At 44.6% G+C, this 21,039-nt stretch overlaps 1 protein-coding gene across 1 annotated transcript; it reads right to left on the reverse strand.

Moving 5' to 3' along the window:
- Positions 1 to 13,339: 13,339 nt before the first annotated feature.
- Positions 13,340 to 18,688, reverse strand: prmt6 (protein arginine methyltransferase 6). Its single transcript, XM_026305662.1, has 2 exons — positions 17,558 to 18,688; positions 13,340 to 13,759 (listed from the first exon to the last, which is right to left on the reverse strand). The coding sequence occupies exon 1, from the start codon at positions 18,631 to 18,633 to the stop codon at positions 17,587 to 17,589; it is 1,047 nt and encodes a 348-aa protein (XP_026161447.1). The 5' UTR covers positions 18,634 to 18,688; the 3' UTR covers positions 13,340 to 13,759; positions 17,558 to 17,586.
- Positions 18,689 to 21,039: the final 2,351 nt, after the last annotated feature.

The raw sequence follows: 21,039 nt of genomic DNA on the forward strand, positions 1-21,039 counted from the left end.
CAGGACGTTTGGTTATTTTGAGCCTGGTCAGATGGTCACAGGGCTTCACGCCCGCAAAATAGGTTCTGTCGCCAATTATCTTTTTAGCAGCACCAGTCAATTCGATAGTGTTCATGTCTCAATAATAATCCACCAACACCTGTCTGCTGTTTGACACTTCAATAACTGAATCGTAGACTGCATAACAGATTAAGTTAACGGTGCGTGCCAGGGGAGTCCTGAATCTCACTTCCAGGCGGACATTTCCGGTTTTGATTAAAGACACATTTCCCCCACTCCCGCCATCAGGCTCCAGGTTAAAGCAGAACAGCGCATAACCCTGGCCAAAATCTTCACGCGTGATCGCCAGCGGCCTGTCTTTAAGATGGCGTCCGGTTGTCTGGATTAGCTGGTAATATTCACGCACGTACTGACCGCGGGGGAAGTGGGGTTGAAACGCCTTAGCGGGGTGGGCCTGGCCGTCAGCATAGAGGCACAGATACTCTAGGTCCATATGTTCAAAATTAAACGGGTTTCTGGTGAAACTCCCTGTGAACCCTTCATTGTCGACGAAACCCAGGATGACAAATTTAGGAATCTGACCCAGATATAGATTGTCCTGCCAGCACACCCGGGTTCCGGGAGGAATCGAGTGTGTTTTCAGCGCTACTCTGTCGACGCTGTATTTGGCATTTGTGTGTTGTAACACACGGCTGTGTGCGAGTTTTACCTGAGGTGACAGTGTGACCTTTTTCACAAAAAGACTGGCGCTCAGGATTTTAACACAGAATTGCGTATTGGGCGCGGCCATCAGGCAGAATTCGTCTTTCGCCCTTATGAATTTCATGGAAATGTCGAGTCCGTTTAGCAGGAATTTTTCCTGAAAAAACAGGTCCACATGCACCGGTGCAATTAATTCCACAATCCTGCTGTTTTCTGTATAGCGGCCTCTGGCCCCTAAGCCCCTGTTTTCACCGTCCAGGGTATGATTATTCATGTGGCCACTGGTGTCCTTGACAAATAGCGCGGTGCTGAACTGGGATTCCAGGGTATCCCGACCATAATTGATTAAGCATTCAATCACACCCCTATAAGGATATGTGTTTGATGCCTGGGTGATTAACCTGTCACCCAGCATCACATCCACCTGCGAAAACAGTGTACATCCTGGATAATTCACAAAGCCCACGTCTACACCGTTTCCAATGTTTGTCCCGTCTGGATTTGTGATTTTCACGCGTAAATACAAATGAGTATCATTTAGATCCAGGTAATCTTCCCCGCTGCATGAGATGAAAAAATCAATAGGCGAGTTGTCGTTGATCGCAGAGACTGGGGGGATTTCAATGAATGTATATTTTTCGATGCTCGTTTGTGTACATGGCACCGTAAACAGATCCAGCTCAGTCTTTACACATTCAGCGGACTGGTTGTGAATGAGCGACATTGTTAAAATATGTCTTTACTCGCGCTTCTGCTGTTAGATCTCGATCTGCGCCGCTTGACAGCTGGAGCCTTTCTGCCCCGTCTGACAGAGCCACTAGCTGTTTTACGCGCCTTTTTGCTCTGATTGTGAGCCGGCTCCCCAGGAGGTCGTTTAAGGCTCCGTGGGTTATACACAGCAACACCTCGCCCCTCCTGCTTCCCATTCATCAACTTGCGTGAAATATTACTCATTACATCTCCTGCAATATTAGCCGCTGCTGATTTTAAATGCGGCTTTGCGAGGTTAAAACCGTTTCTGAGCAGCGGAACCGCCCATCTAAACAGGTTCCGAAATAACCCACCGAGCCCGTTCCCGTACTGGGTGTGGGCCCCCGCGAACCCGTGCAGCTCTCCACCGGCCTGATTCTGATAATATCTCAGCAGCCTGTCACCGTTATCGGGCGTGTATGGGCACCTCATCATGGTCTCACAGGGCGGAAATGTAATTTCACGATAACCTTTCCACAGAGAAAAGGGACGTGTTCGTCCTGGTCGTTTTTCAACGACAGCTCTATGCAATCGATCCGGTGTTTGGCGAGGCGTGTATAGTCTGGCTTGTCAAAGTGGACTGTGTGTATTTTCCCTCGTTTCTCCGCTGTTATATTAACGCATCTGAGTAATGGGGCACACGTGTCACCCACCAGCTGATGTTCGATAATGTCTGAATATACAAAGATATTATACAATCCTGCATGGATATCCGCAGGGTGTGGTGCTGTGAATATTCTCGCCCAGGTCGGGATACTATGGGCTGGTTCATCCGGATCAAACCCCAGTATCCTGGCAAGCCGACCTTTAAATTTCAGCACCAGGCCTTCAGCACCAGATATTTGGACTCTGTGTGAAATCTGATTGTAGCGCATTTTTATAAACATAGTGCCTGCGTCTAGCGCACACGCATTGTTGAATTCTTGTGCTATTCTGTCCACACTGTCATAATGTCCTACAGGAATTGTGATGGTGTTTTCCTTCCCGGTTCTTGGTGCTTTTATCAAAATAGATGCGTCATCTTTGGGGAAGCTGCGCCACGTCGCGGGGTACTGTATTTCTGAAAGCCCCACTTCATACGTGTCGTCCAGTTGTATTGCCCTGGCTAAGTGTACCCTGTAACACCAAATCTTGTTGTTGGGATATAATTTTGTCGATGCGTTACTTGGGAGAGTTACATGGAAGCTTGCAGCCCGGCGCTTCTCCATGCTGACACTCTACTGTTTACAAATGTTCCTTTTGATCCTTCAAGCCTCTGATCACAGTAGGTGTTAATTCACCCCCAGGTTTTGATAGTTGACAGTGCTGTAGGGTGATGGCGCCGGGGCGCTCTTGATTACAGCGTGACCGTACTGTCCTATGGTGCTTATCTCTCTCTCAGATGTTCTGGATATCTCTGCCATCCACCCAGGTGTTAAATTTCTCGGGCCATCCGAGCCATTTTACTAGAAACTTGCCACGGCGTCTGGCTCTTATTTCCTCTATCTTATAGGGTTTGTTAGGATCTACAATCACCGGATGCAGCTCCTCCTGATAAAACCCCCCTTTCACAGACTCGCCAGATAAATCCTGAAGGCTGTAAACAGCGGGGGTTGTCGGTCGGCGTCCTTTTATAGTGAAAATTTCATCTGTGAATGTCTGATGGTACCCCTTTCTGAACGCCCATCTATGTTTTAAAATCCTTACTGTGTCGCCTATCTCAAATTTGAATGGCTGCGGGCGGATTTCATCCTTGGTCCTGTACAGCGTCTTGATCACCTCTTTCTCATTTTCTCTATTCACAGATACTGGGGATCTTTTAATTGACCTAATTGGCCGAGTTATATGCCCGCACCAGATCGTCTATTTTATCAATATATCTTCGTGAATTAACATCTGTTAAATAGCGCCACATCCGCCCTTTAAACGTTCTGTTAAACCTCTCCACGACGCTGGCTTTAGTTTCGTTATATGTAGAGAAGAGTACAATGTTGTGCTTTTTCAACAACTGTTTAAAGTGACGGTTGTGAAACTCTGTCCCATGGTCAGTCTGCAGCCTAAGTGGCACTCGTCCTTCATCGAGTATGGTCTTATATGCGTCAGCTACGACAGGCCCGCTCTTTGATGTTAGACAGCGAACCCATGCATATTTTGAAAATACATCGATGCACATTAATAGATAGCGCACTTTATCGTTTTCTGCAGCATATTCGCTCATATCCACAAGATCACACTGATGCTGTCGGTCTATCCCTCCCACCAACACTCGTCGCCTGGGGAAATTTTTCCTGCTGGGTGCGTGTAAAGTGTAAGCATCTTGTCCCCATAGATATTTTTTGACATCAGATAATGCAGGATTAGCCCCTACGTCTACTCTAACTGCATTGCGCAGCTTATTAATGCCTGATAGTCCACCGGGGTGGGATGGATCATGATAAATTCTGTGCATCACCCCCTCCATCGTGTAAAATAATGACTAGTTTCTTTTCAATGCTCATGTTTTTTATTCACAATCATCAGCATGGTACCCACACAGTGTTAATGATTGAATACAGTAGCGTTTAATGAATACAGTGGCGTTTAATGATGGAGAGCTTCACAAATATCAGACAGTATTATATGATAAAACATACACAATGAATGAACAAACATCAAAACATATAATGATGGAGAGCTTCACAGGTATTTAATGAATACAGTGGCGTTTAATGAAAAAAACACAATAACAACGGATAGACTTGGTACAATGCTGTTTTCACACTACCCCTGCGGCCCAGGTGTCCACGAGGACTGACAGATTTTCAATTTCAGCAAAATTCTTGAAGCCCCAGACTTCTTCAGGTTTGATGCGTTTCTCTGAGGTCTTTTGGTTTTGCAGAATAACTTCAGCAGCCCCTGCGATCCTGGCGTTTTCGACAGCCATCCCATTCTTGCGCAGGTATGCAGAGAGAGCAGGAATGAAGCGGGCCGACCACAGCTTCTCCAAAACAAAGTCAAAACGACGCTCCATGAATTCTGCAGGGAACCCGTAAAGACACTCGTGGTTTTCCTGGGACAGACAGTCAACCTCGCAGGCCCGACACCATTTCTCCCGGTCGATCCAGCATTGAGCTAACGCTCTGTACAGCAAATGCACCACTCCATTCTCCATCATCTTTACAAAGGCCGCTGACTCCTCTTCATCTCTGGGGCGCGGCGTTGATGTTGGGTGAATCCAGCGATAAAATTCCTCCTCCGCCTCCAGAGTCATGGGCCCGTCAATCTCTATTTTTTAGAAAATATGAAATACAACGTTAAACACTATTGACCACACACACACACACACACACACACACACACACACACACACACACACACACACACACACACACACACACACACACACACACCTGACCCCCGCATAGGTCTGCAGATTCTTACCGTCCTGTCTCACAGGCTCTGGGTCGCACCTTGCTCAGCAGGCGAGAGACACATTTCCTCAGGAAATTCCACGTCATCATAAAGCAAGCATCTCCTAACCCCACTACCATCTGAGATACCCTCGTCCTCACCGATTGCATTGTCAATCTTGGCGAACACATCTTGCAGGCCCCACCAGTCAGCCCACTGGATAAAATAGAAGTCCTTAAACCATGAGATATTGTCGCCAGACCACACCGGATATGGGTGTATGTCCCACTCTGTATGGTTACGCCGCGATACGATTTGCTCTCTGTCATCACACACTCTTATCAGAATGAAATCTGACGCGTGCGCATCAAAACGATTGGCAAATACCATGAATAACTGCTGACTGTCAGGACTGGCCCACTGTATGACATATGTATCGTTCTCAGCGCCTCGGTGGTTGAGATCGGTACATATCTCAGTGCGAAATATCAGCCAGTCCTCCACAGTCATAGCCCGCGACCCTCCCTGACCCCACCGCTCCCCGGTACACACATTTTCCCCGAGAAACACTACCCTCCCCTCACTATATTTAAACTCGTAAACATACCCTAGCGAACCCTCGTACAGCCAAACGCGGGGGCCTGCAGCATCGTCAGACACATGCCTTCTACGACGTTTGATTGGCGCGCCAGGAATGATCGCGGGACACGTACCTAGGTCACACGACGCATGCGCCCTGTCACCGTTTCCGTCGACGCGCCCACCGCCGCATCCGCCCCTGATAACGACGTCACTAGAGATTCCGCTGCTGCCCATGGTTGCTCGATGTCGAACTTAGATAAAATCATACTGAATGACCCACATACACCTACATTTATACAACGTAACTGACACAGCCCATGAGTAACGTCATGACCAATAGGAAAATTGCGCCGCCCGGTGGGTGGAGAGCGTGACGACGATTTTATGGTTTATTATCTTTATGACTGTCATAAATAACGGCCATAAAAAGTGACCCCCCTTAATAGCCCCCGCCACATAAACCATTATATACTACTACCAGGCATCTTGGATTTTATTCCTCCCTGGTGGTCTGTGACGGAGAAAAACTGGCTGACCAATTTTAACAGGTGGGCAATACACTTTTTCATTTTGTATGGCGAGTCGCTCAGCTGCCTTCTGCTCAGCATACTCCCTGGCTTGCCTGTGTGCCTGTTGAAGCCTCTCCTGATGAACTGAGAGCCAGTCCTGCCTCTGGTCAGAGACACCTTCCTGCCCTAGCAGTGCATCCACAGGGAGGCGTGGTTGTACCCCAAACAAAAGATAATAGGGTGAGTACCCAGTGGTGGCATGAGGTGTAACATTGTAAGCATACACTAACTCAGGCAGGTACTCAGGCCACCTTCTCTTCTTTTCTGGAGGGAGTGATCTCAGCAGATCATGTAGTGTACGATTGTACCTCTCACATTGTGCATTTCGCTGTGGTCTGTAGGGAGTTGTCCTGGTTTTATTGACAGTATACATTTTGCATAGCTCAGCTATTACCTCACTCTCAAAGTTTCTGCCCTGGTCAGAGTGCAGTCTTTCTGGTACCCCATACTTCATGAACCACTCTCTCAATAGAACTTTAGCTGTAGTGTCAGCTTTCTGATCTTTGGTCAAATAAGCCTGGGTGAACTTCGTGACCAGAACATTTTTACGCCCATCTGATGCTGGCTCTAAAACTGTGAAATCTACTGCTACCACTTCCAAGGGTTGTGAAGCTAAAAAAGCTTGAACTGGAGCCCGGCTCTTTGGCTGAGGCATCTTGCTCAAAATACACCTTTCACAACTTTTTACCCAGCAATCAACATCATTATACAATCCCACCCAGAAACATCGCTCCCTGAGCCGGTTCACTGTACCTTGATACCTTGGTGTCCCATTTTATTGTGGACACTATCCAGGACTTGTTCCCTTAAACAAGCAGACAAGCAAACTGCCAAACCCGACCGTGACAGGGGTCAGTTACCACTCTGTACAGCAAGCCTTGTCTCTGCTGTATCCTATCCCACTGTTTTAACAGTTTCTTTACCAGACTCGACAGCGCTGCTCTCTATCTGGCGTTTGGTCATTTTTTCTCTATCCCAGAAGGTGCGAAACTCCTTCAAGATGTGATCATCTTCCTAAAATCCTATCAGCTCCTCTCTAGTATACCCTGGCAGAGTATAAGTGTTTCCCTGCTCATTCCCTGTCTCTTCAGACCTCGACTCCACAGAACGGATTTGTCTCACCCTATAGCACTCAAGGCCTCTGGTAACTAGCTCATGACCTAAGACAGTCCCTCGCCTCATTAAATTACAGACAGCCATGCAATCATCCCAATCTGTATCAGGGCTCATTTCGGGCTCCCCTGCAAACTCCTACCTAGACAGGGCATCTGCGGCAGAATTACTGCACCCAGGACGGTATTTAACCTCAAAATCAAAGACTGACAGCTGTGCCACCCATCTTTGCTCCATAGCACCTAATTTTGCAGTTTTCAAGTGACAAAGGGGGTTGTTGTCTGTCAGGACGACAAACTTTGAGCCTATCAGGTAGCCTCAGAACTTTTCAGCTACTGCCCATTTCAATGCCAGTAACTCCAGCTTCATACTACTATAGTTATAGTTATAGTTATAGCACCCAACCCAAGCTGACTCGCGTCTGTCTCGACTATGAAAGGCATGGTGAAATCTGCATATCCCAGAACGGGAGCCAAAGTCAGCATTCCCTGTAACTGCTCAAAAGCAGAGTCATAGTCAGAAGTCCATAGTACTTAACAGGGAAACTGCCCTTCCTGCTTTCCTTGCCCCCAAACATTTATTAACCAGGCCATGTAGTGGCCCAGCAATCTGTGAGAACCCCTGAATAAATCTCCAATAATAACTACAGAAGCCTAGGAATGACTGAAGCTCTTTAACTGTGTTAGGAGTTTTCCAGCTCTGAACCGCAGAGACCTTAGAGCGATCTGCCCCCACCCCCTCGGCGGACACCTGGTGTCCCAAAAACTTCACTGACTCCTGAAGAAATGCACATTTTTGCAACTTGACTTTAAGCCCTGTTTCTGCCAGACGTTTGAGCACAGTCTCAAGTCTTCCCAAATGCTGTTCAAAAGTGTCTGAGAACACCAAAATATCATATAGGTACACCAGGAGTATCTGAAAAATTAGGTCATTCATAGTAACCTGCATTAACCGCTGAAACGTAGCTGACCCATTGCAAACTCCAAAAGGCATTCTGACATACTCATATAGGCCAAATGGTGTTGTGAATGCTGTCTTAGGCCTATCTCTCTCATGCATGGCCACCTGGTGGTGCCCTCTTGCTAGATCAACAGTAGAGAAGAACTCTCTTTGATCCTGGGGAGAGGGAATGCATCACGCCTGGTCTTTGCATTGAGTTTCCTGAACACTGCCATCCACCTTCCTCACCAGCACTATTGGTGAAGCGTAAGGACTGGAGCTTTCTTTAATAACTCCTTTTCTCAACAGCTTACCAATGTGTTCCCTGATTTCACCATACTGGGTGGGTGGGATCTACCTGTATGGCTGGGTGACAGGTATGTCATCAGTCAAATGTATCTCATGTAGTACTTTGTCTGTGTACCCCAAATCTTCATCCTCTGTGGTAAACACGAAGGAGTACTTCTCTAACAATGAAACCAGCTGAGCCTGTTGCTCTTGGTTACCACCCAAATTAAGCCTGTCGAAAATGAATGGTACATTGATTGGCGACTCAGGTGGTTGAGTGAGGCTCACGTGCTCTGTATTGGCTGAAATTCTCTGGAACTGTACCTCGCAGAGCTCGCCACTTCTCACACCATCTAACTCAGACAAAACCCCAAGCCTTGTTCCTGGCTTGAGCCAAATGTCCTCATCTGATAGGTTCATGACTTGTACTGGGGAAATATGACTCTCAGAAGTTACTAGAGTCAGGACAACAACCAAACCCCCGGTAGCTGTGCACTTACAGGCTCTAACAGAAGTAGGTGACCCCCCCATATTCTGAGTCCCCCAGCTGTAACAGTAGCGGCAGAGAAGGCTGGAACATGAACAACCTCTTTCCCAGCAACTCGAGCAAATGAGAGATAGTCTGCCACGTTTAATGCCTGCAGCTGACTAAAGGCTTCTCTCCAGCCTGAGTCTAGTCTACCCTGACAGGTGGTATCAAACTCACTGTGCACTAGCTCTTGACATTTCTTGACAATATTCATCCCAATGAGACAAGGAACAGAGGATGCGTGGACAGAATCCCTGACTATGAGGAACCCCCGTTCTGGAATAATCAGACCCATGGCCTCTACTTCAAGCTCTACATAGCCCACATAGGGTATGTCTAACCCATTAGCAGCAGTGATCTTTAACCATTCAAATGCAGGGTGCATGTTTTAATTTTTCACTGAGAGGTATTTCTTGAAGAAAGTCTCAGAAATAGTACTAACCTGGCTACCAGTGTCAAGCAGGCCCAAAACTGTCACCCCCTTGTACTTACCTCAACCGTCTTGCACTCTCCAACTGCTCACTCCAAAATTTGCTCTTTATCTACGGTTGCATTGGGTGAGCCCAGGAATTGCCCTCGAGTTGTTTGGCTCAGGACAACTGAGGGATCGAGTTTTCCTGCACTGCACAGGGACTGGGTGTAGCAGCCCCTTGAGCACTGTTGGTCAGTTGACACTTTCTGGCTATGTGTCTTATGCCCCTACACTTGTAGCAAATGGGCATACCATCTGGTGTAAATCTTAGCAGCGGCTTAACACGTGATCGGAGCTCTGAAATCCTCTGTTGGGGGCTATGCCTACTCATTTCATTTACAGTACTTGTTAACTCTGCCACGGTCTTACTCAGCTCGGCCAACTGCTTTTCCTGGTGAGCCACAGCTCTTTGAACTTCGTCCAATACAGAATGCTGGTCATCACCTGCCTTGGTGGAATTTCATGGGGTCTTTACCACCCCTGACTGAACCTGATTAGTTCTCAAAACTCTGGGACGCGAATACCTGCTCTCCTCCATTTCCCGCAGGAGAGCTTCATTCCTCACCTCTAGCAGGCTATATTCAGGATTGTCCCTAACCATTTTCTGGAGTTTACGTCTCAGTGCGGCATCCTTCAAACCTTCAATAAACTGATCCCTGAGCAAAACTTTTTCATCAGATATCGCATTTGGGGACTGCTTTGTGACCGAACTCAAAATCTGTGACAGGGCATGGGAGTAACCACGAAGGTCCTCCTCCTCTACCTGTTTACGATTGTAAAAGGTTTGCAACAGCTGTATGGGACTGTGTTTTTCACCAAAAGCATTTCTCAAGTAAGAGTAGAGATCACTGGGCCCCACTACCTGACCCCTCATGCATAATCTGACCTCTTCTAGTGCTGGACCTCATAGCAAAGACAGTATAAAATCACACTGTTCTTCAGAGGACTGATCCCGGGATCTCAGTACTCTCTGAACTTCTTCAATAAACGTATCCACAGACCGCCCCTCTATACCCTCTTCCCCACTAAAAGGTTGTATTTGGCGTTCTCTAGGGACATAAATGTATGACCGTGTCAGAGCACTACCTGCACTCTGAGCTCTCGCTTCCTTATTTAACCTGATAAGCTCCTCCCTGAGTCTATGGAGCTCTTCCATTTGAGCCCTCATTACAGCAGGTTGATCTCTACTAGTACCCGCTGCCCCATCGGCGACCTGATCCGGCTGATCATTAACGGTCCCAACTGCTTCCACATCCCCAGATCCACTTGACATATTGTATTACCGTTTTTTGTTTTTTTTTCACAGTTCAAAACCTGGTTCAATGTTTCAATGTTCAATCCAGCCTGTTAACCAAGGGTACTCTGTAGGCAGTCTTTTGGATGGAGCACCTCCAGACCTTCCTCTTTGCAGCTGGATTCAATGCTGAAACTGCAGGGGTCTTTCCGGAATATTCTCATCCAAGTGGTAGCATCTGCAGCTTCTGGAGCACCTCAAAATGTCCACAGATGGTGATCACCAGCTGGCCTCTCAAACTGGAATACCACTGGAAAATCTTCACCACTGCCATATTTGTCGAAATAAAAAAACACTTGCACCTTAATCGCTAATGAAGAAAACTGGATTTGGTTAACTGCACCCCACTCCTGGTACCAAAATTGTGTAATTAGCTAACCCAAGACACAATACTGGGGTTCTTGCAGTTTTATTTCAAACAGCGCCATGGGCCGACATTTTGTCAAAAACCACACATGGCAAACGAAATTAATATCCTGAAATAGAATCACATTAATAGAACAAATCTGACAAATACGACAGTGGGCTCTGGCTTAACTTCTCGACACAGGAGCTCACACTGCTGCTCCACTAATCCTTGTCACAGGGGTCTTCACCATGCGACCAATTACAGATGCAAACCAATGCGTAACACTCCACACTTCTCCATTACAGGATCACATTCAAATCAGGAAGTAACCCAGAGTACACTTGGAGAAATTCGCTGCAGATTTTCCATTTGCTATGCAATACTGCCCTCTTGTGACCAAATGCAATGCACTGCTTTCTCCATCTTGAGGCACATTTACCCACATCAGAAAATCAACTTTAAACAGTGATAACTTAAAATAACCATGAACAATACAAAATACAACAACTTCCTTTGTTTAGGGGACATTTTGATACAGGTGGAAAACTAATTAGTCGTTTACTTATGCGTGAGTTTACCATAAGTTTACCACCCGGCTACATTTGTAACATAGCAAAAGGATGGCGGACATTAGCACTGCCATCTGACAACTACAAAGTGATTCCAGATTGCATTTATGGTAATTTATAGAGTAGCTTCGATAAAGTAGGCTACTGGCTGCACAATATTCAACAGATATAACTAAGAACAGATTTCCCCTCAATCATCATCAGCTAAAATACACTAACATTAATTTGACACATTCAGTTTTTCAACAGGACCTAAAGTTAACTAACCTATGTTTCATCATTAAGGTAATTATGAACAATAATGTCTTGTTATATTGCCTCAAACAAATACGATTCAAATTATCAAAATGCACACGGACTAACATATTTTATTACAAATGTAAAACAAAAAGGCAATAATTTACCTTATACTGGATTTAATCCAGACATGCAGCACCTCTGGGGCAATCCCAACCATCTCTGATCCAAAATCGTGGGATTCTTACTTTGTCCAAAGACGCATGCGCGGATTCAAACAACTCTATACTTTTAGATTTCATTTTACTTCAAGATTTATGTGCACATAGTAAAATTTACCCCTCCCACACAGTTCATTTATTACACAAATAAAGTGAGTATATATTTAAAGTTTTACTTAAGAAATTCCAGTTGTCGCTGAATCTTAATAATACAATGTACAAATTATTACACTTAATTTAATATACATTACTACACCACAAAGTTCGTTTTTTCAATTCCCTAACAGAAAGTGTAACATTTTGCTTTGCTTAAACAATACAACTGTTTCCTGTTTCCTAGGGTGAATCTGTCCCATAAAGTAATATATGTAGGTTAAGGCTCTACTTGACAGTCCAGTTGAGTCATGGACTCTGCTTTCCCCCTCTAATTTGGTTATTCTTCACTAAACATTAAGTGCTGAAATCAGAAAAAGCCCCCATCTGGGAATAACAGTGGATGCTTTTGTGCTGCATTTGACTTTTTTCCAGGCACTAGTAGATATTCAAAAGAGATTCAGCTCCTGTAGTTGCATATCCATCACCTACGAGAAGAGAATTTAATCTGACTGAAAAATGTATGGGTTTATTAGTTGCTTTACTGACACAAAAGTGTTTTTTGGCAACAAAAATATAAAGTATATCAAGTAAGTGCATATTTGCTCTGATTTAGACTTGCTGTAGTGCCATTTTTACAACAATTTCAGTTCACAGTACAGTATGTACTTCTAATGAGAAAAAAGCTTTTTTTCAGAAATGTACACTGAATACTGGTAAAAAGATTTTTGTTTATTAGTCAAGATAAGACTTTGAACACCTTTTATTTGTTATTATTTTTAAATGCTTTTGTTTTCCTCAGTTGCTTTAGTGCAGAAGTGAAAAGTGTCTGTTGGCAACCTTTTTTCACAATGAAAATGAGACCCAAACTGAATATAAACCAATTTAGTGAAGATTCAATTCAATTCAATTCAATTTTATTTGTATAGCGCCGAATCACAATACAAATCATCTCAAGGCACTTTACAAAAACTAAAACTAAAAACCCAACAATTCCCTTATGAGCAAGCACTTGGCGACAGTGGAGAGGAAAAACTCCCTTTAACGGAAGAAAAAACCTCCAGCAGAACCGGGCTCAGTTTGGGCGACCATCTGCCTCAACCGGTTGGGGTGAGTGGATAGAGCAGAGAGAAAAGAACAGCAACAATAAACAACAGATAGACACTGCAGGTTGGTGGGACCAGTAACTGCACATCAGCGATATACAGCTCCAGGACCAGGGACACCTGTAGAAGGTACAGAGAGAACAGAGAGAGAGGGAGAGAGCACAAACTAGGGGAGAGAGAGAGCACAAGGTTAGTGACATTCAATGGTGGAATATACATGAGGCTATTTGCATAGAAAACAGGGAGAATTAAACAGAGAAACTAGATGAATTAACAAATTAAAATATCTAAAAATGCTGGTATAAATTTTGATTTTGCAGTGGTGGAAAAAGATTTTTAAATCAATGTGTTTGGATTTGAATCTGAGGTCTAAACAGCAGTTTATGTCAGCTAACTAGTACCTAAGGAGATCAACTGAGATAGATCTGAGACAATCAGCACAACCACAGTTACTTATCTGACCACTGGGATCGAGTTTACTGAGGTCCAGGCCATTCTGCTTCAGGCTGATCCAACTGTGGTTTGACCGGCAGGTTTCCAGGAGGTGTGTGTGCATTTAGGCTGCAGGCCTCTGGCTCTTTTTCCACCCAGAAAGTGTCAAACACAGATTTTTAGATCACTTGATAGTGTTTTCCTGACAAACATTACAAGTAATCAGTCAATAGTTCACCAGGAACATAAATTAAACTCAATAAAAGTCAGACAGGTATATGAATTAGCCACAACCACAAGTACCAGATAAACAACAGCTTATATCTAACATCACAGTCTGGTAGCCATGATTTCACTAGGTTGTGTTACTTATGTTACATGTTTGGCAATAGAAGTAGAGCTGGGATAGGCTCCAGCAGATCCCTGTGACCCTGGTTAGGAATAAGGGGGTATAGATGATGGATGGATGGATTGCTACTTCTCAGTATGTCTTCCACCACTGGTCATTTGAATCTTACTCCCAGGTGGATATATATGTCTTGCTATCAAAATGAAAAAGTAGTTCCAGATTGAATGTGGACTGTAAATTAAATTATTTTAAAGATGCCAGATATAATACAAAGGGCACAGTGCATCAACAATTAAACAGCTTTTTCCACAATACCTGTAACCATGGTAACTGTACACTACAAAACGTGGAGACAGCTGGAACCTCGAAAAGGTTGTAGTAAAAAGGAGACAAAAATGTTTTTGTGACTAAAACTAAAAATAATAAACATATTCATCTACTGTCTAAAATGAAATCTAAATAAGACCCTAAAAATCAGTAGCAGACATGATCACCTGTAGTGTGTGTGTCAGTGACAATATTTTATTTAGCTGCTTCAGGGATTAGATTGTTCCATGCTTGCAGTAATACTGTAGTTACAGTATTATTGCATTTAAGCAGCAAAAGGGAAAAATCCCTGAAATCAACCACTCAAAAGCCAAACAATGTGTTAGAACTGGAATGTCCTCCCTCAGTTCCGCGTGTTCGTTTGATTGATAAAACGGAGAAGATAAATGTGGTCTCAAATTAGCCGTTTATTAAAACACACTGAATAAAGCAGTTACAGAGCTCTGGGTCAAACTTTCCCTAACCAATAACAGTCTTTGTCAGGGCACGAAGTCTGACTGACTATTCTTCCCTCGACCCAGTGATAATATTACAGAATGAAATGTGCAATCTTTAGGAAGCTGGCGTGTTCTTCTCCCATAGGTTGAGAACGATGGGATGTCCTGAGATATCACTGTTACTATGCCTCCTGGCAGAGGTCAACCTGCCCTGTAAGACAGAGTACAACAACAAAAGCAACAGGCACATCCTATCTGATGTTATGTCTAGTCCACTTCTTGCCCTATAAGAAACCTTGCAATTACTGAAAAACAAGTTCATGTCTAAACTGCTACTGTTTCACACATACCAAAATGCTTCATGAGTATACTGTAATAATGCATTAAAGTTTAATCTATAATATGATAAAAGTAATCTAATACTGCCTTATACCTTAAGCTGTAATGTAATAAAAGTAATAATTCCCACAAGTGCCAAAGTAGAAGTAGGAAACAGTAGGCTCCTGTGATTCTACAGAGGAAGCAGCAGATTGAACTAACCGAGTTACCGCTGCTGTTTCACACAGGTGCACAGCTCCTCTCTAAATGTGGAGGCTCATGCATTGATCCTGTTGCTGTTTCATGGCCTCATCAGTTTAACACAGGCAAAGAAACAGACGTGTGTGTTTGGTCAGCATGATCTGAAAGTGAATGCAGCTTGTGATGGGAATGTCTAGGCTTGAGGCAAAAGGACCCTGTAATGTTTTGGTGAAGGATTTCCTCTGAAGCACCGGGTCCTATAGGCTATAGGGAGCCAAAACTGAATATAATTGATATGGATACTTATTTCTTAAATGACTTACAAAATAGTCAGTAAAGTTCTACAAACAGGGACTTCATTGTTTCACAACACAAAGAAACAAGAAGAGCAGAACTGAATTGGTGCAATTTATTAATCTACATGTACTAAAAAATTGAAGCTCTGGAGCTTCTCTGGTGTTGCCTCTTGTGGACCTTCACACTCAACTTCTGAGGTTGAATCTCGTTGTACTGTGAGTATCAGCGCTTTACCACAACACAACAGGCCACGAACTGGGTTAGTGGATTCTCCCCTCCAGGTGAGGAAGCAGAATGGTAAATGGTCTTCTACTTGTTTAGCCCTTTTCTACATTCAAGTTCACTTTTACACTATTTGTCCATTCACCCACTCACTCACACATTCATACTGGGGGAAACTGGAGTTCAATGTCTTTCCCAAAGACTAGTGCTGTCAATCGATTAAAAAATGGAATCGCGTTAATCATGGACTGTGCGTAATGTGACTGTCAAATTTAAAATTCTAGAATTTACTAGTTTAAGGAAACAGAATCTTTTTATAACGAAACTTGCAGTGGCATTCACAGGTCACTGGTCCCTGGGTTATCAGTTGCACAACAGTAAATTCCTCTAGGGTAGGTCTTCTGGATTGTAAAAAGGAGTTCACTACATCTGGGATCAATAAAGTCTGAAATATCCATAGAGCCACGGAAAATGTCATGTCAGTATTTTTAATTGTGCAAGTGACTGACAGAGCTGGGTCAAAATGTAAATGAGTAAAATGGGCCCCTTTAAGGAGAAGGTTGGCAACCACTGCTCTACAGGATGAGTGGTATAGATACTGTAGGTGGATGGATGTTTATATATAGTTTCCTGCCATTGCTGCATTAAGTTTGCATAACCATATAGCTGAATTAACACTGAGTCAGTGTTATAGCAAAGTTAGCAACTGGGGCACACTGTCAAAACCCGCCTACAATCGCAGTCCGGGACTCATATTCTGTCATGATAACTTGATAAAGATTTCAGGATGAATCACTGTATCTCCACCTGACCTTGGTCCTGCTCAGTGGGTTCACCTACTGACACCGATCTGTTGAACAATGAAGATATGGACAAGTGACAACATTATTCCATACTGACATTTTTAGCTTTTCCTGAAGTTAAATCTGAATTAAAACTCAATCTTCTTTGATGTGAAAAGACGTATAAACATAAGACACACATCTCCAAACCTATTATTTTTATTGAGAGATGCTTCACATCGACATACAGACTGATGGTAAAAAACCAGCTGTTGTGGCCGAACTGTGCCTGAGTCTTCAGTCCACACACTTAAAAAACGCTCGTCTCAAAAATAAAAGACTGGCATATGAGCAGGTGAAGAGAGTTTATTGTGTTCTCTGAACAAAAATGACAATAAACTCCTGAGTGTTGTCCACAACTGTATATGTTGGGTACAGGCCACGACACACACACGCACACACACACACACAAGGACCCTAAGAACCAGAAGCAACTCAACCTATAATCACACACCAAGTACAAATAAAATGCAGTAAAAAACAATAATAATAATAAAGTAAGCCAGTCATCTTAGTATGAATAAAAAGGATCAACACATTCACGCTGATACAGTATATTATTAAACTGCAGGTTCCGCCTGTTGGTAACCAGTAAGTCCATGCAGACAGTTTTCCATGTATGGTCACTGTTACTGTGTTTAGCTGTCACCATGGCATCAGCCAAGCAGTGGTGAGACTGTCCCTTTAAACTCAGTTAACCTGTGTCTGCTGTTTATTCAGCAGCAAACACAGATGTTCATGTGTTTCAGGACAGCACAGTCTCCACTTCCCTTCTTTAATAAGACAGACCAGTACAGAACAAAGCTGTGGACTGATGGTGCTGAGGAGACAGAGCTGACCGAGACAGGCAGTTCATCATCTAAATGAAGCCCTCTGTTCCATCTGCACACAGCAATCCCCTAAATGCAATGCATTAACCCAACAGGTAAACGCATCAGCTGGAAACTCACAATAAGCAGAGTCCAGGGCTGCTGACACGTTATGGCAGAGTCTCCGAGCTCCAGTCAGGGATGGAAAAAGTCTTGGACTGTGGTTTCTGCTCTCCTATAGTGTAGTCCACATGGATACAGATGTGTCTAATGCTATCCTCGGAAGGATACATGCTGACCGTCCCGGCAACCACCGTATCCTGCACCACATCCACCGGAGCGTCCAGGTACAGCAGCGCTTGCTTCCAGTGAGTCTCCGCTTTGAATGGCGACGTGGAGAGCACGATCGGCTTGTCCGCGCACGGGAAAGTGACCGTGAAGTAGACACAGAAAGCGTTCACTGCCGCCGCGCCGAACGACGTGCACCTGAACGGTCCCTTAACCGAGCGCAGCTCCTCCACTGAGACAGAGCTCAGGTCCAGTTCAGCGAAGCGGGCCGGATGGGCGAGCACGTCCTCGACGGTCACAGAGTTCACCCTGATGTCGGAGTTCATGATGCACTTGCGGGCGAAGTCGGACATGCAGGTCATGTCGACACCGTACTGGTCTTTGACGGTGTCCCAGAACTGCAAGCGGTCCTCCACCACCGGGTCGGCGACGGGTGCGATGTAGAGCTCGGCTCTGCTGGGCAGGATGAGGCCGCCCGACTTCAGCCACTTGTCCCGTGCGTACAGGACGGAGTTGAGCATGGACTCGTGCAGGAGCGCGTACCCCATCCACTCGCTCACTATCGCGTCCACCGCCTCTGGCAGCTCCACCGTCTCCACCGCGCCCCGGATCACGTCTATCCGGCCCTCCATGCTGTTCTGGCGGACCACCTTCACAGCCTGCTCGGCGATAGAGCACGCTTCGACCGCGTACACTTTCCTGGCGCCGGCCTGGACGCAGAAAACGCTCAAGAGACCGGTTCCCGCACCGACGTCTAGGACCACTTTACCCCGAAGGGACTCGATGTTCTTCATTATGGCCGCCCGGTACGTGCTAGTTCGGACGTGGTCCGCTATCATTTCTTCGTGGATGGTGACATCGGAATAACTGTCGAAATAAAGCGTGTCCTGTCGCGTTTTATCTAGTTTTCTTTTCTTAACTTGAGCCATCCTCTCGCATTGACTGTCAAACTACTTCCGCTTTAGGACACCCGGAACTTGTAGTTTTCAGTGGCAAATCATACTTTAAAACGGAAATAGATCAGAGACTACATTTCCCACAATGCAAGGTCTCAGCTAAACTGGATAGAGCTGCTTCTGGGAAGAATTAATTTAGTATTTTGAAAAGTTGTGTCATCAAATTGCAGATTCTAAAAGAATACATGATAAAATATATCAGATGAACAGAAGATAACAGGCTTTACATTTAGGACAGCAGTTACAGACTGCTACAGTCCAGTAGGGTCTTTTAGGCTGTAATAAATCCTCTTTGAAGATACAGTCTACAGAAAAAAGCATGCAAGGTAAAAGAAACTTATTTAAGATTGTATCCAAGCACATGCACCTTTGCATGTCAAGTTTTAAATTTCAAACTTTGGTTGTCTGTAAACTTCATAAATGATTCGTTAAAACTGTTTAAGGTGCTGTTCAGTTCAAGCAGCAATGGAAAATCCGTCTTCAGCATAGTTTTAAAAGGGAGCAAATTCAACTTCCAATGCAAATTAGTTCCACCACCACAATGCAGTTCACCCTGTTTAGTCTGGACTCTGGGCTTCTCTTCATTGGCTCCCTGTAAAATACAGAATAGAATTTAAAATCCTTCTCCTCACATACAAATCCCTTCATGATCAAGCTCCTTCATACCTTAAAGACCTCATAGTACCATTTTATCCCAACAGACCACTTCGCTCTCAGAGAGCAGGTCTACTTGTGGGTCCCAGAATTTCCAAAAGTAGTATGGGAGGCAGAGCCTTTAGCTGTCAAGCTCTCTCCTCTCCTGTGGAAACAGCTCCCAGTCTGGGTTCAGGATGCAGACACACTCTGTACTTTTAAGGCTAGACTTAAAACCTTCCTTTTTGACAAAGCATATAGTTTGGGCTGGCTTCAGGTAACTTTGAACCATCCCTTAGTTATGCTGCTATAGGCTTAGACTGCCCGAGGTCCATCGGTGCACTGAGCTCCCCTATCCTAACCTTCCCCTCCCTTCCCTTCCCCTCTCGTCCTCTCCTCCCTCCTCACATGTATATGCCACCATTGAATGTCTTTGTGCTCTCTCTCTCTCTCTCTCTCTCTCTGTCTCTCTCTCTGTCCTCTCTCTCTCTCTTTACCTTCTGAAGATACAGAGAGACAGGACAGGGGTCCAGGGGTCCTGGTGCTGTATATTGCTGATGTGCAGTTACTGGCCCCACCAACCTGCAGTGTCTAATTGTTGTTTATTGGGTTAGGGTGGTCGTAACCCAGTGCACCTCCCTGTGCTTGTGTGGGTTTTCTCCAGGTACTCCGGTTTCCTCCCACAGTCCAAAAACATGCATGTCAGGTTGATTGGTGACTCTAAATTGCCCATAGGAGTGAGTGTGAGGTTGTTTGTCTCTATGTGGCCCTGTTATGGACTGGTGACCTGTCCAGGGTGTACCCCTGACTTTCACCCAAAGAGAGCTGGGATAGGCTCCACCAGACCCCTGTGTCCTTGGTTAGGAAAGAGCAGGTATAGTTGATGAATGAATGTATGGTAGGGTTATTGTGCACATCAGGGCTGGTTCTCAGCTGTGGAAGGGTGAGCTGGCAGATATCCTGGGTGGGCTCAATTATTAGGATAAATTCAAAATAATGATTTATTTATTCATTTGTTTAACACACATTACAATCCATGATTCTGAATAGACCTCTAAACGGAACGTGTAATTTATTAGAGGTTCTGACAAAGTTTAATTGCTCGAGTCTATTTAAAAATAGCGTTCCAGTGCTGCTTTCCATTTGATAAAAACAACATCTCTCTCGTTAGCAATATAGAACTTACGACAAGGGAAACCAAAACACGTGTCCTGCAAAACGCTGTATTCAAGCCAAACGGTACCACCCAGCATTAAATGACCACAATATGGACCAAAATTTACATTTGGGGTAGCTATTTCATATTGGCTGGGACGGTGCGATTAAATTTAGGTCCAGTATTTTGCTGCCACTGGCGGCGTGAATTTGGGTGGCTGAGGTGGAGGGAGGCGGATTTATTTTTGAAGGGGGAGGTGGGAAAGATGGAGTTTGTGAAACAACAGTACCCACTAACAGGCTTCCTTATAGGCACCACAAATCTATGCACCGCATGCAAGTACTCCTGCTTCTTATTGCTCCTGTTCTTCTCTCTCAGAAACTGAATCTGCTTCTCAGCATTGAAAGTGAGTCAGGAGTGTGGAGCGTATACCAGCATTCAGCCAATAAAAACAGAGAAAATACTGTATGGTGTTATTTGATTGGTTGGGGCAGACTACCGCCAAACTTCTTAACTGGTTTACCAATGCACAAATGAAATGAAAACTATTAGATAAATTCTTTCACTAAATTCTAATCAGGTTTGGGTGG

This window comes from Mastacembelus armatus, unplaced genomic scaffold (assembly GCF_900324485.2).
Source record: "Mastacembelus armatus unplaced genomic scaffold, fMasArm1.2, whole genome shotgun sequence".
NCBI lineage: Eukaryota > Metazoa > Chordata > Actinopteri > Synbranchiformes > Mastacembelidae > Mastacembelus > Mastacembelus armatus.

Bases quoted from the DNA above. Each gene is read 5' to 3' on its own strand.
- prmt6 (XM_026305662.1), bottom strand. From the start codon at position 18,633: ATGGCTCAAGTTAAGAAAAGAAAACTAGATAAAACGCGACAGGACACG.